At 39.5% G+C, this 15601-nt stretch overlaps 1 protein-coding gene across 1 annotated transcript in view; it reads left to right on the top strand.

The window, feature by feature from the left end:
- Positions 1-5032: 5032 nt before the first annotated feature.
- The window catches only part of LOC104604187 (abscisic-aldehyde oxidase-like), a 72564-nt gene continuing 61995 nt past the window's right edge, over positions 5033-15601 (top strand). Inside the window, exons 1-2 of the mRNA XM_088897868.1 lie at positions 5033-5476; positions 6072-7751. Coding sequence (XP_088753994.1) covers positions 5329-5476; positions 6072-7751 — 1828 coding nt within the window. The 5' untranslated portion in view covers positions 5033-5328. The remainder of the gene's footprint in view (positions 5477-6071; positions 7752-15601) is intronic.

The raw sequence follows: 15601 nt of genomic DNA, 5'->3' as shown, positions 1-15601 counted from the left end.
TTACCATTTTTGCTACAATTCACTAAGGGAGTGGTCTTCTGGGAGGGAGGGAGAGAGAGTGAGAGTCCACATTGTTTTGGACCGACCCGTTCAAATATTTCGTCAAATAGGTGGGGGTCAATCACACATTATCAGTCATTTAATAGGGCATAAACTCATAAAGGGGAAAATGGGATTTTTGAAAATTTAAATAGGTCACCTGATGTTATTTGTTAACAATACTTAACATTTTAACAGTAAAAGGTATATTTAAGTCTAATGGGGTTAGTCCACAAGGTATATTTAAGCCTAACAAAAAAACTCGGGGTATGCTTAAGTTATTTTATGAAAATTGAGGGTATGTTTAAATCTTTTGTCCCTTATATTTTAATAAAAAGGTCATGAGCATTATTAGGGGCATTTTTGAAATAAAAAACCTGAACTAATGGTCTTTTACATTTCCCCTTATTTTATGAGGACAAGTGACCATTTCCAGATGGAAATACAAATAGTCCAGAAAGATGGTTAATTAAGTAAAACAGTTGTAAATTATAGGTGGGTATTTTAGTAATATGCAAACTAGAGGTTGAGTTTTAGTAAATATGTGAAACTATAAGAGGTGTCTACATAAATGTAGAAGGGGTGCCTAAATAAATGATACATAATAAAATTGAGTGGACATAACCACACCAATCACTATTGAACCAAAAATGGAGTTTCACTTATTCCCACCCATGGAAGTAGAATGGTAATTTTATGTGCCCCAATAGGGGATTGGGGTGATCATGGGTTGTGTTCGGCTAGGATTTACACTTATTTTAAGGGCTATAGCTCAGGCCTAGGCCTGGCCTGGGCCTGGAACATAAGCTTGAGCTCAAGCCAAGAATGATTATGGGCCTACATCTTTTATACAACTATCTATAGTATTATTAAAAGTATAGATGAGGGTGTGGAATTTTTTCTTAATTTAAATACCCATATTTGTGAATTTAGTCTCTCTACTTGTAAGGGTTCAAAATGTAATTTCAACTATTACTTTTTACCTCATTTAATCTACTTTCATTAAGTTTTATATTTAAGGCATTAACTCTCATTCTCTCTTATTAAATTCTATATTTAAATTATTTTCACTAATAAATGCTATTAATTAGATCTAAGTCCAATACTTCTAACAATATAAACCCATGTATTTTAAAACTGAGTTAAAAACAAAATAATTCTTTCATCCAAGTTGTGACTAAGTAATTAAACCATCCAAGTCAAAAGGGTAAACCCATGAAGTCAAACTTAAATAATAAAATTATTAAAATAAAAGTTATATAAAAAATTTAAAAAATATAGAAAAAACTAGACACATTTATGATATTTTTAATCAAATTAAAAAAATATAAGTGTAATAAACAAGGAATATTTTTATTGACGACGAAAATGAAATACATATTGTAAAACTAAACAAAAATGAAATTATTTTCATGTTTGGTTGAGATCAATAGTTCAACTTTTGGGTCAAATGTATCAATCTTTAATGTCATAATTAAATAACAAAGATTAATAAAAGATAACAACACAATTTAAAAAATGCATAAATGGAGCCTAAGTGATATGGGAGATAATCTGTGTTGTGGCTTAGTACAACACAGGAATCACATCAGTTGGTGATGGCAATTCTTCCGGTGTGAGTCATGTCACATCAACAACAGGGCTTTTACCACCACATGCAGCTGTTATTTGCAAGACTTTAGGTTAAGTTTAGAAGGAATACAAATACAAGTATATACAATACAGATCTATACAAAATAATACAAAATATAAGATTTTGCCCTCTACATATTTGTATTTATACTCCTTACAAATGGAGCCTTAGTGATATGAGAGAGCATCTGTGGCCTTCATAAACGCGGAAAGAAATGCAATTCCACCGGAGTCTGATAATCTCAACGGCAAAAGGAAGGATGGGTTAGTACTGCTCTATTCTCTATAGATTGGTGCGGGGTTTTGCTGGTTAAAGGTTTTACTGATGTAAGATTGTAAGCAATAAATGACATGTCTTAAAATACTGAATTCAAAAGGAAAAACAGAGAATAACTGTTCAGTCCACTCGAGAATTCTTAGCCCATTAACCGTGAGTAGGATGTGATTTATAGGAGGCTATTAATAGACTATTGGGACTGTAATTTCAGATTTCTGTGACGGAGTACAATGTATTCACCGAAGGAAAAATCCAGTTAGAATCACTTTCGAATATTGATTTGGTAGACACGTCATGTTGAGCACTTTATAATTCTGACAAATGTGTCAAAAGTTAGTTTTTTGAAGGTTTTTTTTTTTTAAAGTTGTTTTTAACTTTTTTCAAAGGTAGGGCAGGTGGCAATCAAGTGGAATCATAGACTTTGATAGCAAATCAGGTGTTATTTATCCAAATTCATTGATGGCGGATTTTGATTGGTCAAAACTCTTTCCATATCATATCTTTTTTATATCATAGACATAGATTTTCTCATTATGAGTCATTATGAGGGACGGGTTGTTTTTAATTGTTCACCATGTGATACCTGATCCGGAGTAGTCAGTTTCACCTATTGAGCAAAGTGATGATTGTATGCGCCCCACTCCCAAATCTCCTCTCTCTCTCTCAACGTGTTCATTAGATGACCATTGAGGGCGTCCTCGTTCAGGAAGTGCCTTGTTTGTCATATGATAACTTGGTAGGTTGATTGTCCTTTCTTTCTTTTTAATTATTTCTTCGTTTGTTTGGGTTTTACAGTATCATGGAGTTCAATTTCAAGTGGAGGACGAAGTTCTATTTTCGACCACACTCTTACCGAGAGATGGATAGAGCACTGAAGAAGAAGCAGGATTTTGTTATTAATGGAGAGAGAGATTCGAACTCTTTGGAGTTGACCCTTCAACTACATTGCTTGAAGTTAACCTCATCAGAAACAGTAGGGATGGTGTTAGTTAATTTTCAAACAGTAAGGATATATTTAGTCAATTAGCTAAACTATAAGGATAGTTTAAGAAATTTATCATTTTAAAAATTGGTATACAACCGAATACCATTTTGTATTAAATATAAAATTGAAGTTTCTCAACAGTAGTAAATAACACCCTAAATATAAACAAATATATAAAAATGTTTCAAAAGATCAATAAATTGAATAAAACTATCAAATGTATAAAAATGTTTCAAAAGTTCAACAAAGTCAATCTAAAATTAAAGTTAAAAATTTGTCAAGTATCCTAAAAATGTTTCAAATTTCTTTGTTTTTTTTTTCATTCACTAGCAACAAAAACGCTCCATGCATCACCCGTTGTTGACAGAGAGCAAATCTCTCATGCCAAGAGTCAGTAGCAATCGCCCAGATCATTCTGATGGACATTTTTGTCAATTTACATGACACATAACGTTCGTTAACGGTTTTGGACCAATTTGACACTTTTTGAAAGTTTGGGTACTGTAGTAACACATTTGAAAGTTCGGGTACTAACTTGACACTACCCCCAAAGTTTAAGGTATTAAAGTGGCATTTTTTCAATTTAAAATAGATACTAAGATGGGAGCTTCTCTTCTGTTAACTTAAACATTAAAAGTGGGGTGCCTACCTTTTACAACGCGGTTGGATGACCAGCCCGCATCATAAATTGTTGTGTTCAGCTCATCCGGACCCGCTGGAATGGCATTCCCCATTTGAGAGAATGGCCATTACCAACCCATTCCTTGGGAATGAAATCCAGTCCTGCTAATTCCACCAACACCATTCACATTCCTATCTGAACTATTAGGAATGGACCATCCTGGTTCGAATTCTGAAAGATTCCGATTCTGATTTTAACTGTGAATCAAACAGACCCAAAAGGAGAGAACCCCTTTCTTCTTTAGCCCCGGCGTCCTCGGTCCTTGGAGGTAGGGGTGGAGGCGGTGCTTGCCTGCCCAAACACATGAGAGAAATGCTACACACGGCATCATTGGACACCACGTCTCACATTCCGTCACTTGTCAGTCTTAGTCACTCATCCTGGTTCGTTCGATCCGTTACCATCCATCACCTTTGGACCTTTGGTTTCGATATCACGTAAGGCTTCAAATAAACCGCGCCGGTAGCCCTAGGTTACACGGCCTCCACCAGCTGCTTGGATTCGAAGAAGATAGTGTGGTCAATGAGGCTTATCACTTATGAAGTTATGATCAATCAATACAGGAACGGCATTTCCATCGTGCCTTAGTACAACACGGGAGTCATATCAGTTGGCCACGACAATTCTTCCCATGTGTCGTGTCACATCAGCAACATGGATAGGGCTTTTACCACCACATGCACTGTTATTCGTAAGATTTTAGGTTCGATTTAGAAGGAATACAAATACAAATCTATATAAAATAATTTTGTCTGTATTTGTACTCTTTCCAAATGGATCTTTAATGATATGAGAGAGTATCAGTGGCCGTCATAAATGTTAAAAGAAATGCAATTCTACCGAGTTTGATAATCTCAACAGCAAAAGGAAGGATGGGTTGGTGGTACCTTCTATTTTCTATAGATTGGTGCGGGGTTTTGCGTTAAAGGTTTTAATGGTATTAAGATTATAAGCAATAAGAATTCAAAAGGAAAAACGAAGAATGACTATTCAGTCCACTCAAGAAGTTTTAGTCCATTGACCGTGGATAGGATGTGATTTATAGGAGGTTATTAATAGACCATGGGGGCTGTAGTTTCAGATTTCTGCGATGGAGTGCAATGTACTTCACCGAAGGAAAAATCTAGTCAGAATCACTTTAGAGTATTGATTTGGTAGACACGTCATGTTGAGCACTTTATAATTCTGACAAATGTGTCAAAAGTTAATTTTTTGAAGGATTTTTTATAAAGTTGTTTTTAATTTTTTTTAAAAGGTAGGGTAAGTGCCAATCAATTGGAATCATATACTTGGATAGAAAATCAGGTGTTATTTATCAAAATTCATGCGTGATGGATTTTGATTGGTCAAAACTCTTTTCATATCATTATCTTCTCTATATCAGATTTTCTCATTTTGAGGGACGGGTTGTTTTTAATTGCTCAACATGTCATACCTGATCCGGACTGGTCAGTTTCACCTATTGAGCAAAGTGATGATTGTATGCGCCCCACTCCAAAATCTCCTCTCTCTCTCTCTCAACGTGTTCATTTGACGACCATTGAGAGAGTCCTCGTTCAGGAAGTGCCTTGTTTATCAGATGATAACTTGGTAGGTTGATCGTCCTTTCTTTCTTTTTAATTATTACGTCGTTTCTTTGGGTTTTACGGTATCAATGAGTTCAATTTCAAGTCGAGGACGAAGCTCTATTTTCGATTACACTCATACCAAGAGATGGATAGAGCACAGAAGAAGAAGAAGCTGGTTTTTGCTATTAATGGAGAGAGATTCGAGCTCTTTGGAGTTGACCCTTCAACTACGTTGCTTGAGTTCTTACGTTCTCGGACACGTTATAGAGGTGCTAAGCTTGGTTGTGGAGAAGGTAAGTTGTTTTTCCGATTGTCCCCGTGGTTTCTCCTCAAAATTTTATTGTTTCTGGTTATTTGATGCTTCGGGTTAGTTTCTGAAGGTTTCATTAATACAGAATTTCGGGCTTCTATGCGGTTGGTTTTTTCTTTAACAGTATGGATATAATTGTTTGGTTAGGTGTTCTAGGAGTATGGTTCGTTTATCTGGCTTCTTTAGCATATTGAGAAGGTTCTTATTAATGGGTTATGGCTTCTTTAGCAAGTTAAAGAAAATAAAAAAACATTAGTAGTACAGTAGTTTAGTTTTGGCTTCTGTGGCATCTCTGAAATTGAATGCTTTAACATTGGATACATAATTTTATTGGTGCTTCTCTTCAAACTGTTGGTGGACTATTATCTGTGGCATTTGGTGTTAAATTTCTTGTGTAAGGTTTGGACTCTTATGGAATTCATTACTGCTACTCTGTTTTATTTCTTGGAGATTATGATTCGATTACATTCTTTTTTTTTCCTCTTATTTAGAAGAGAAATTTCCATCATATAGGTCTTCTTAGATTGATTGGAGAATAAATTTTGCATCTAATATTCAGTTCGAATTTTTGGTTGCAGGCGGTTGTGGTGCATGCGTGGTTCTTCTGTCAAAGTACGATCCTGTGCTTGAAAAAGTTGAAGACTTCACAGTGAGTTCATGTCTGACACTTCTTTGCAGTTTACATGGATGTTCTATTACAACAACAGAAGGTCTTGGAAACAGAAAAGATGGGTTCCACCCAATCCACCAAAGGTTTGCTGGGTTCCATGCTTCTCAGTGTGGATTTTGCACTCCAGGCATGTGCATGTCTCTTTTCTCAGCTCTACTGAATTCTGAGAAGACCCCAGGGCCAGACCCACCTTCTGGTTTCTCCAAGCTCACTGTATCAGAAATTGAGAAGTCTATTTCAGGAAACCTCTGCCGCTGCACTGGTTATCGGCCCATTGCTGATGTTTGTAAAAGCTTTGCATCTGATGTGGATTTGGAGGACCTGGGCCTCAATTGTTTTTGGAGAAAGGGTGAGAATAAAGAGGAGATGTTGAGTAGATTACCCTTCTACAGCCATAGTAATGAAATTTGTACCTTTCCTGAGTTTTTGAAAAAGGAAATCAAGTCGAAATCACTTTCTGATTTCAATGACTATTATTGGTACAGTCCTGCCAGTATTGAGGAACTTCAGAGCCTATTGGAAACTGAAGAAGATGGAAACAGGATAAAACTAGTTGTTGGGAACACAGGGGTAGGCTACTACAAGGAACAAGAGCAGTACAAAAGGTACATTGATCTAAGACATATCCCTGAACTCTCTTTGATAAGAAGGGACAAAACGGGGATTGAAATTGGTGCAGCTGTGACAATCTCTAAAGCCATCCAAGCCTTGAAAGAAGAAAGTGAAGGTGGGTTTCACTCAAATGGAGAAATGATAAAAAAGATTGCTGATCATATGGAGAAGGTTGCATCAAAGAACCTCAGGAATACAGCGAGTTTGGGGGGTAATTTGATCATGGCACAAAGGAACCATTTTCCCTCTGATATTGCCACAATACTTCTTGCTGTTGATTCATCAATAGTTATACAGACAGGTCCAGAAAGAACTGAACTTACATTAGGAGAATTCTTGGAAAGGCCACCATGTGATTTTAAAACTATAATTATAAGTGTTAGAATCCCCAGTTGGGAATCAGTAAGAAGATTTTTATTTGAAACCAAAACTAAGTTGCACTTTGAAAGCTATCGAGCTGCACAACGACCACTTGGGAATGCATTGCCATACCTCAATGCTGCTTTCTTAGCAGAGGTTTCTTCCTGCAAAACTTCTGTTGTCGTAGAAAGCATTCGGTTAGCTTTTGGTGCCTATGGGACTAAATATGCAATAAGGGCAAGGAAAGTTGAGGGGCTTTTAGCTGGAAAGTCACTCGGTTTGAATCTTCTATTTGAGGCTATTGAATTACTGAAAGCAACTGTGGTGCCTGAAGAGGGAACTTCATGTCCTGCTTATCGAATAAGTCTGGCTGTTGGCTTCCTTTTTGATTTTCTTTATCCTATGCTTGAAGCTGGTTCCACAAATCTATATGGTGGCTTGAATGGGGTATATATGGATACTTTGCTAAAAAAGAATTCTAAACATGAAAGTAATAATGATCATGTTCATATGCCTTCTCTGCTGTCATCTGGAAATCAGCTTGTGGAGTTTAATAGGGAGTATAGTCCAGTTGGAGAACCGACTAAGAAAGCTGGAGCTGAGATCCAAGCTTCTGGTTTGTTGCACTCAAATAATTATTTTGTTTTATATATGTGGTGGCTCCTTTCCTTTCATCCTAACTCTATACTTCTTTCCTTTTCTTTTGGTATATCACCTGACTGCTTCTATCTCTATATTTTTATAATTATTATATATCATTATTTTCTTACACAATAATTGTTATAGATGAACTTACTAGATATTTACAGGAGGAGGTCTTGTGGTTTATGTTGTTTTCTATTGATGTAGTATTGATTGATAATAGTACAGATACGTTAAATGCAAAGCTAGAATGATGTAGAATTGGAAGGTTTTGTTGTAGAAAGAACAAATCCAAGAACTGAAAAATATGATTGGAAAGTAGAGAAAACAGGAAAGCACAAACAGAGTACTCAAACACACACACAGAGATTTATGTGATTCAGCTTATAGTTTATGTCCACAGGCATCAGAGAAGGAGAAATCCACTATAAAACAATAGCAAGGATTACAGTTGCAGTTTAGATATTTTCTCACAAACCCTAGCTTGATATTCCTTGAGCCATTGATCTTTTCTCCGGTGGCTTCTGGTTGAAGGTCTGGTGCTTGACAGAATTTGAAACGTCTGTGGAAGAAGAGTTTGAAGGTTGAAGATGATGGCTTATTGGTGGGATGGGTGACACGTGGAGAAGGAAGGTTGGGAGAAGTGGAAACTGGAAAGGTTGGAGGGGAAGCGTTTTTGGTAACTGGAAAGTTACTCTTGCAGGTTTCGATTGTAGAGGATTCACCATTTTACTGAACCAGGCCGGGTTGATGGACCAAGCAAGAGGAGATCACGTGAGGCTTTAAATTGCCAGGCGAGTCGAGAACCCGATTTTTTGAGTAGGCCATTAGAGGACGATAATTTTCGTCCATTGTCTGCTCCAGCCATTTTTTTCAGAGAACGTCGATTTGAAGAGGGATTTTTTACAGAGTTGCCCGAGGGCTGATTCTCAAGGGTTCCATCACACTTGATCAGAAGCGATTTGGCTTCACCCCAAGGGTGGACGATGGGTGAGGAATAGCACGACTAAGTAGCTGAGGGCGAAAAAGGTGATAAGATTTAAAAATCGATACCCCCATTTTGTTTAAGGAAGAAGGAAGGAAGAGATTTGGGAGTGGGTGATTACTAAGTTTCATTCTGGTGATTTGTGTGAGTCAAGGTACCCGGAGATTGAGGCATCTTCAGAAAAGATTGACTCACAAGCACTCTTAGTGACTATTGAAATCGGCATTTCACAAGGAAGGGCTACTGGCAGAACTAGATCTGTATCTCCTGAGAAAGGTTCTCACAGTGTCTTAGACAAGGTAAAGGAGGGAAGTGAAAACACTTCAGATGTGCAGTTTCGTTAGTTAAAGAGGTGGTGGACCAACATCCTAAGCTTGGTAGTAAGGGGGACGTGGAAGATCGTTTGGAGAGAACTGAGGTGGGTGAAAATGTTTAGGAAAGCGATAAAAGAAAAAAACTCTGACTTCAATGTTTTAAAGAGTAGCCTCTGTCCCAATGAGGAGCAGAATGCTAGGGCCGATGCTGGAGTGGAGAATGAAGATGAGATGGGAGGTGAGGAAATTTCAGGCAATAGTGAAGTGACTGGAAACCAGGTCGAATGCTTACACCGAGGATGTTAATTCAACACCTAGAAATAACTCAAAACAACATCAATAACGAAAAAAAAAAAAACATATCAAAGTCAAAACCAACCGACCATATTACAAAATTGCAATCCCAGCAATTCCCAAAGGCTGTCCCCGAACTCTTCTTTCTTGACTTGTGCAAATTCAGGCATCTCCAGGACAGTCTGAAATAGACTTACCAACAACCTCCATCAGTCAAACCAAGTGATAACAATCTGATTTCCATCTCCTGCCTCCACTGTCCGTTCTCTCCTTTCTCTTTTGGCAACCCCTTCACTCTTCCCCTACCAAATCCTCTTCCTTCCCACGCCTCACCTGCCTCCTCTAAAACTTTTTTCTTGTTTTGTTCTTCTCTCCTGCTCCTTTTGGAAAGCTCAATCGCCCTTCTAACCACTCTCTCCCCACCCAGAAAAAATAAACCTAGATTTTCTCACCTCAATCTATCTCTCCACTAGCTCTTCAATATCCACCTTTCCTTTTCTAGAGCCCTCCTCTTCTGAGACCTCTCTCCTCAAGGCCATCCTGCTCTCTCACTTCCCCCCTCTCACCCCTTGTTCCTTCATTTCCAGATAAATATCCCTTCTTTTTCTATTATAAACTCTTTGCTTATGCTCATCTATGTCCTCCCCACTAGGATATTTTCTGTTCAGTTCGCTTCCCCTGCCTTCCTCCTCTTCAACTTTGGCTCCCTTCTCCTCCCCTTCTTTATTGATGTCTTCTAACATTGTTGAAGGAAATACAATGTTGGAGCTTACCTCAGTGTTCAAGCGAGCAATGATCTCTAGATTTGTCGAGCCAAGTAGAATACTCTCTGTGCTTCCCTTTGTCACAACATAGTCCTCGTCGATAATTCTTCCACGTTCCCTGTTTGTGGCTTCTTCACCACTCGAACCTCCACTTCCAATGTCTATACGAGTTTCCAGAAACTGGTTCTTAAATTGGGAATAACTTTGGGATGATTTAACACCTTCCAGACCTTGGTTGATCCCGCGAGCTTGAACAATCACTTCCTCTTTAACTTCCAATGATCCTTCTAGCTTCCAGCCTTTCTTATGCAAGCTTTTCTTCCTAGATTCCTCTTCAGGTTCTCCTAACCTCTCTGCCTCCCCTGCAGTATGATTACTATGCCATTGCGAGCTCTCCACAACAAGTGATGCATCCACACGTAGCTCAAAACTCCCCAGTCACTTCTTCCTCTCTGGATTGGAGCTTGAGACTGCACCCGCAAATCCACTTAACTTGATTGTCTTTTGCTTCATATTCTCATTCTCTTTCACCTGGTTGCCGTCATCCTGCCTCCTTTTCACCCTTTGAATCTCCTTCTCTCCTCCTTCCTACCTTGTGATAATCCAAACCCAATCAATCTTTGACTGCTACCTCCGACCTTCCCCATTTTTTCCTATTTTGCCCCTCTTTAAAACCCTAACCTAGACTCCCAATTTCTCCTTCTAAGATCCCCTTTCTTAGTTCTAGGGGTGTAAACGGTATCCGATTATCCGATTCCGAATTCGATATCCGACGTAATTGAATCGAATTCGAATGGTTCGATAAATTTAATGGTCGATTTTGAATTTATACATTCGAATTCGAATTAGTGTTGATCCGATTCGATTAAAATTCGATTTTGATTAATTATATACATTTAATATATATTAGTAATAATTATATACATTTAAAGTCTTAAAGAGGGGTCATGTCCCTCATAAAAAAAGCTGACAAATGATGTCACCTACACCTACCTACTCGAGTGGTCATTTCAATGACCCTTCCCCTCCCCTATCGAGCCTCTTCCCCCTCTCTCTCTCTCTCTCTCTCTCTCTTCTCGATGACACTTCCCCTCCCCTCTCGGGCCTCTCCCCCCCTCTCTCTCTCTCTCTTCTCGATGGCCCTTCCTCTCCCCTCCCTCTCTCTCTCTTGTCATTTCCTCTCCCTCTTTTAAGTTTTAATTTTATTCTTCTTCCTCCCTCTCCCTCTCCCTCTCCCTCTCTCTCTCTTCTTTTCCTCTTTCTCCCTCTTTTTTTTTTCCAATCTTTGCAAGCTATCAACAGCGATGGCAGCATGAATGATAGCAGTCGAGCACTGACCACTACCATCTCCTTTGCCGCTACTCAAACTCAAACTCAACACCTCAAGGCCCTCAACTATCCAGCATCACGGGTCATTGTTCTGCAACAGTCAAGCATCACCGGCCAACACTGCTCACTACCATCGCATTTACACCGTTAGAAACCCCGACTGCCGCCGTCACACACTCACACTTGGCCCACCGCCGGAAACCCATGACTGCTGTCGTCAATCCCCTGCCTCTTTTCTCAAGCTAATTACTTGCTTTTCTTTCCAAAATCAGTCATTTAAGATTATAGGCCTCATGCCGGTCGAATTCGAATCGATTCGAATATTCGATTTAAATAATAGAATTCGAATTCGAAATGAAACATTCGATATCCGCTGGATATCAAATTGAATTCGAATAATGTTTTTTATAATCGATTTCGAATTCGAATCTAGCCTGATTCTATTCGAACTTACCACTAGAAGAATGGGCCCCACACATCCCATTCACCTCCTCCGAACATGCAACAACCTGCTCCTTTCTTTTCAAGTCAAGTCCAACACTTGACTCTTGGGCTTCCTCACTTTGCGCCCCTCCCTCTCCCATGTGTCTTTCTTTGGACGTTTTTATCCCCACCCCTTCAATCGAATTCCCTTTTCCACCCAGCCCGAAATCCTCTCCTTCAACTTCCTTCTCTTTGTGACTGTTCACCTCCTCAACAATCTTTGTTGCAAAACTCTCCTGGATTCGAAACCATCTCAGCCCTCTAGTTGACTTCTACGTCTTGAGCCTTAGCGTCGACCTTGCAAGAGTGCAGAGCTGATGAATCCTCCCCTTCCAAAAGAAACCTAAGATCATACCATTCCCTTGCGAATTGAAGTCTCAAAGAACTTGGAATGCTGGAGACATCCTCAACTTCTACCAGGATTCTTGCCAGGTCCAGCTTGTCCCAAGTTTGATCCCTATTATCAAAAGCAAGAAATCTTCCACGGCACTCCCCAATCTCTTGGAAGGTAAGCACACTCCACGCATGCAAGGGGATACCAACCACTCCAAGCCACACTGCACTCCTTTTTCTCATGCCAATTACCCCTGCTGTTGGATACCATCTTCCCAACCGAAGATCAAACTTTGTGGAAATCGATTTCTCAGAGTCCAATACCTAGTCTGTCACTTCCATACTGTTTGCTGGATTACAACAATCGAAGAAGAGGGAGAGGAAGAAGAAGAGAAGAAGATCTGAGAAAGGCGGCATTAACTCTTCAGCCGACCCAACAAGTTTATATAGATGATTATAAAATAATATTACATGAACGGACTAGAATGCCCCTGATTAGTGATGGGACACCTAGACAAATAAACAATTAAAACATTAAACAGGTTTAGGCCCAATAGCTAAGAACATAAGACACAAATAAGACCAACTTAAACACTAATAACAGCCGAACCAACACTCCCCCTCAAGCTAAGCATGGATGTCAATCATGTTTAGCTTGCCAAGTACGTCTGAGAACTTCGTTGAAGCTAGTCCTTTAGTTAACACATCTGCAATCTGCATCTCGGAAGGAGTATAAGGAATGCAGAGTTCTCCTGAGACAATTCTTTTTCTAACGAAGTGCTGGTCAATCTCAATGTGCTTCGTCCTATCATGTTGCACTGGATTATTTGCAATGTTGATGGCAGCCTTGTTGTCACAGTACATCCTGAGAGGACACTCGACTTTTACCCCGAGCTCACCAAGAAGGGTTCTAAGCCACAACAGTTCTGCAACACCATGGGCCATAGCTTGATATTCAGCCTTTGTACTCGATTTGGAAACTACATTCTGCTTTTTACTTCGCCATTTAATCAGATTTCCTCCAACAAACGTGCAATTCCCAGAAGTAGACTTCCTGTCCCCAATAGAGCCGGCCCAATCTGCATTAGTATATGCTTCAATTTCAATTTTGTTGTGTTTTTTGAACAGAATTCCTTTTCTTGGGAAATTCTTCAAATACCTGAGAATTCTTTCCACTGCTCTCATATGGGGAATCTTTGGAGAGTGCATGAACTGGCTGACTACATGTACAACATAAGCAATATCCGGTCGAGTGAGAGACAAATATATCAGCTTGCCTACCGGTTTTTGGTATCTTTCTCTATCAAGGTAGTCATCTCCAACTGATTCCTGTAGACCATGGTTCTGCTCTATTGGAGTATTTTCTGGTCTACACCCCATCATACTTGTCTCCCCTAGTAGGTCAAGGACATACTTCCGCTGACATATATAGATGCCCTCTTTTGATCTAGCAACTTCAATTCCAAGGAAGTATCTCAGATGGCCCAAGTCTTTGATTTCAAACTCAGAAGCCAAGAACTCCTTTAATCTTTTTATCTCTTCCAGATCATCCCCTGTAATCACCATATCATCCACATAGACGATTAACACCGTAAGTCGGCTATTTTTTTTTTCCTTATGTACAAAGTATGATCTGCACCACTTTGAGTGTATCCCACTCTCTTCATGGCCCCACAAAGTCTCTCAAACCAAGCCCGAGGAGACTGCTTAAGCCCATATAATGCTTTCCTCAGTTTACATACTTTCCCATCAAAGCCATAACCTGGTGGAGGATCCATAAATACTTCTTCACGTAGATCACCATTTAGAAAAGCATTTTTTACGTCCAACTGATGTAGCTCCCATGAGAAATTTGTAGCCAATGACACTAAGACCCGAATTGTGTTGAGCTTCACAACTGGAGCAAAGGTCTCTTTGTAGTCAATCCCTTTGTTTTGAGTAAACCCCTTTGCCACAAGTCTGGCCTTGAATCTTTCAATGGACCCATCCTCCCTATGCTTTACAGTGAACACCCACTTGCATCCTACAGTGCTCTTCCCTTCTGGTAGATCCACTAATTCCTAAGTCTTTGCTTTCATTAGGGCTTTCATTTCCTCATTCATAGCCTCTTTCCATCTTGGATCAGACACTGCTTCTGAGTACCTAGTAGGAACATGCACTGAGGAGAGAGCAGACACAAAGGAATAATAACGAGGAGATAAACATGAGTAAGAGGCAAATTCAGCAATGGGGTGTTGGATAGTACAAGAGTGGGTAGACTTACGAAGAGCAATAGGGAGATCCAAATCAGAAGTATGAGTGATAGGATTACCTGAAGTTGCTGAGGCAGATTGATCCGAGTCCAATTGATTGCTGCCATGAGTTGGAGGGTCTTTTTTCCTTCTGTTGTAGGTGATTCTTATATCTTTTTGTTGCTTACTGGTGTCTCCAGTTACATCTGCAGGATCAAGAGTGGTAACAGGAGTAATGGGAGCCTCACTAGGTTCACCCGGGATGCTACAGCTAGGAGGATCAGGAGGAGAGGATGGAAGGTTCGAGGCAGAGAGAGGCACAAAACAGGAGGGGGAAGGAGAATCCAAAGAAGAATCCTCTTCCATCCCACTAGTCTCCCCCTGAAGAGGATTCTAGGAAGAATGAAAATAGGAGTGAGACTCAAAAAATACCACATCTTTTGTGACATATTTCTTCTTGGTGATGGGATCATAACACTTGTAACATTTTTGGGTAGGAGAGTACCCTAGAAAGATTCCTTTCGTAGCCCTAGGATCCAACTTGGACTTCTTCGGATCCTTAAGATGTATAAAGCACACACAACCAAAGACCCTAGGTGGAAGAGGAAAATCTGGAAGATTAGGGCAAAGGATAGAGAAAGGAGTTTTCATACCCAACACCTTGGATGGCATCCGATTTATCAGATATGATGCGGTAAGGACAGCTTGAGATCAGTAGTGCTTGGGCACCTTGTGCTGAAATAATAAAGCTCGAGCGGTCTCCAATAAGTGTCTATTTTTGCGCTTAGCAACCCCATTCTGTTGAGGGGTACTAGCACAAGATGACCGATGTATCATGACAGCATCCTCCATGAACAGGTTCAAGGACCTTTCAAAATATTCCGCAGCATTGTCTGAACGAATTGTTTAATCTTCTTGTCAAATTGAGTCTCAATCATTTTACAAAATGGCATGGTTATCCGTGGCATTTAATGACGTCCTTTTAACAAGTAGATCCATGTGCATTGTGAATAGTGATCAATAAAACTGATAAAGTAACGAAAGCCATCCATAGAAACAAGGGGTGAAGGGTCCCAAACATCAAAATGGAC

Source organism: Nelumbo nucifera, chromosome 2 (assembly GCF_055504915.1).
Source record: "Nelumbo nucifera cultivar China Antique chromosome 2, China Antique-T2T, whole genome shotgun sequence".
In the NCBI taxonomy this organism is placed as follows: Eukaryota; Viridiplantae; Streptophyta; class Magnoliopsida; order Proteales; family Nelumbonaceae; genus Nelumbo; species Nelumbo nucifera.
The sequence above is the reverse complement of the archived record's forward strand: the minus strand, read 5'-3'. Positions and strand labels throughout refer to the sequence as shown.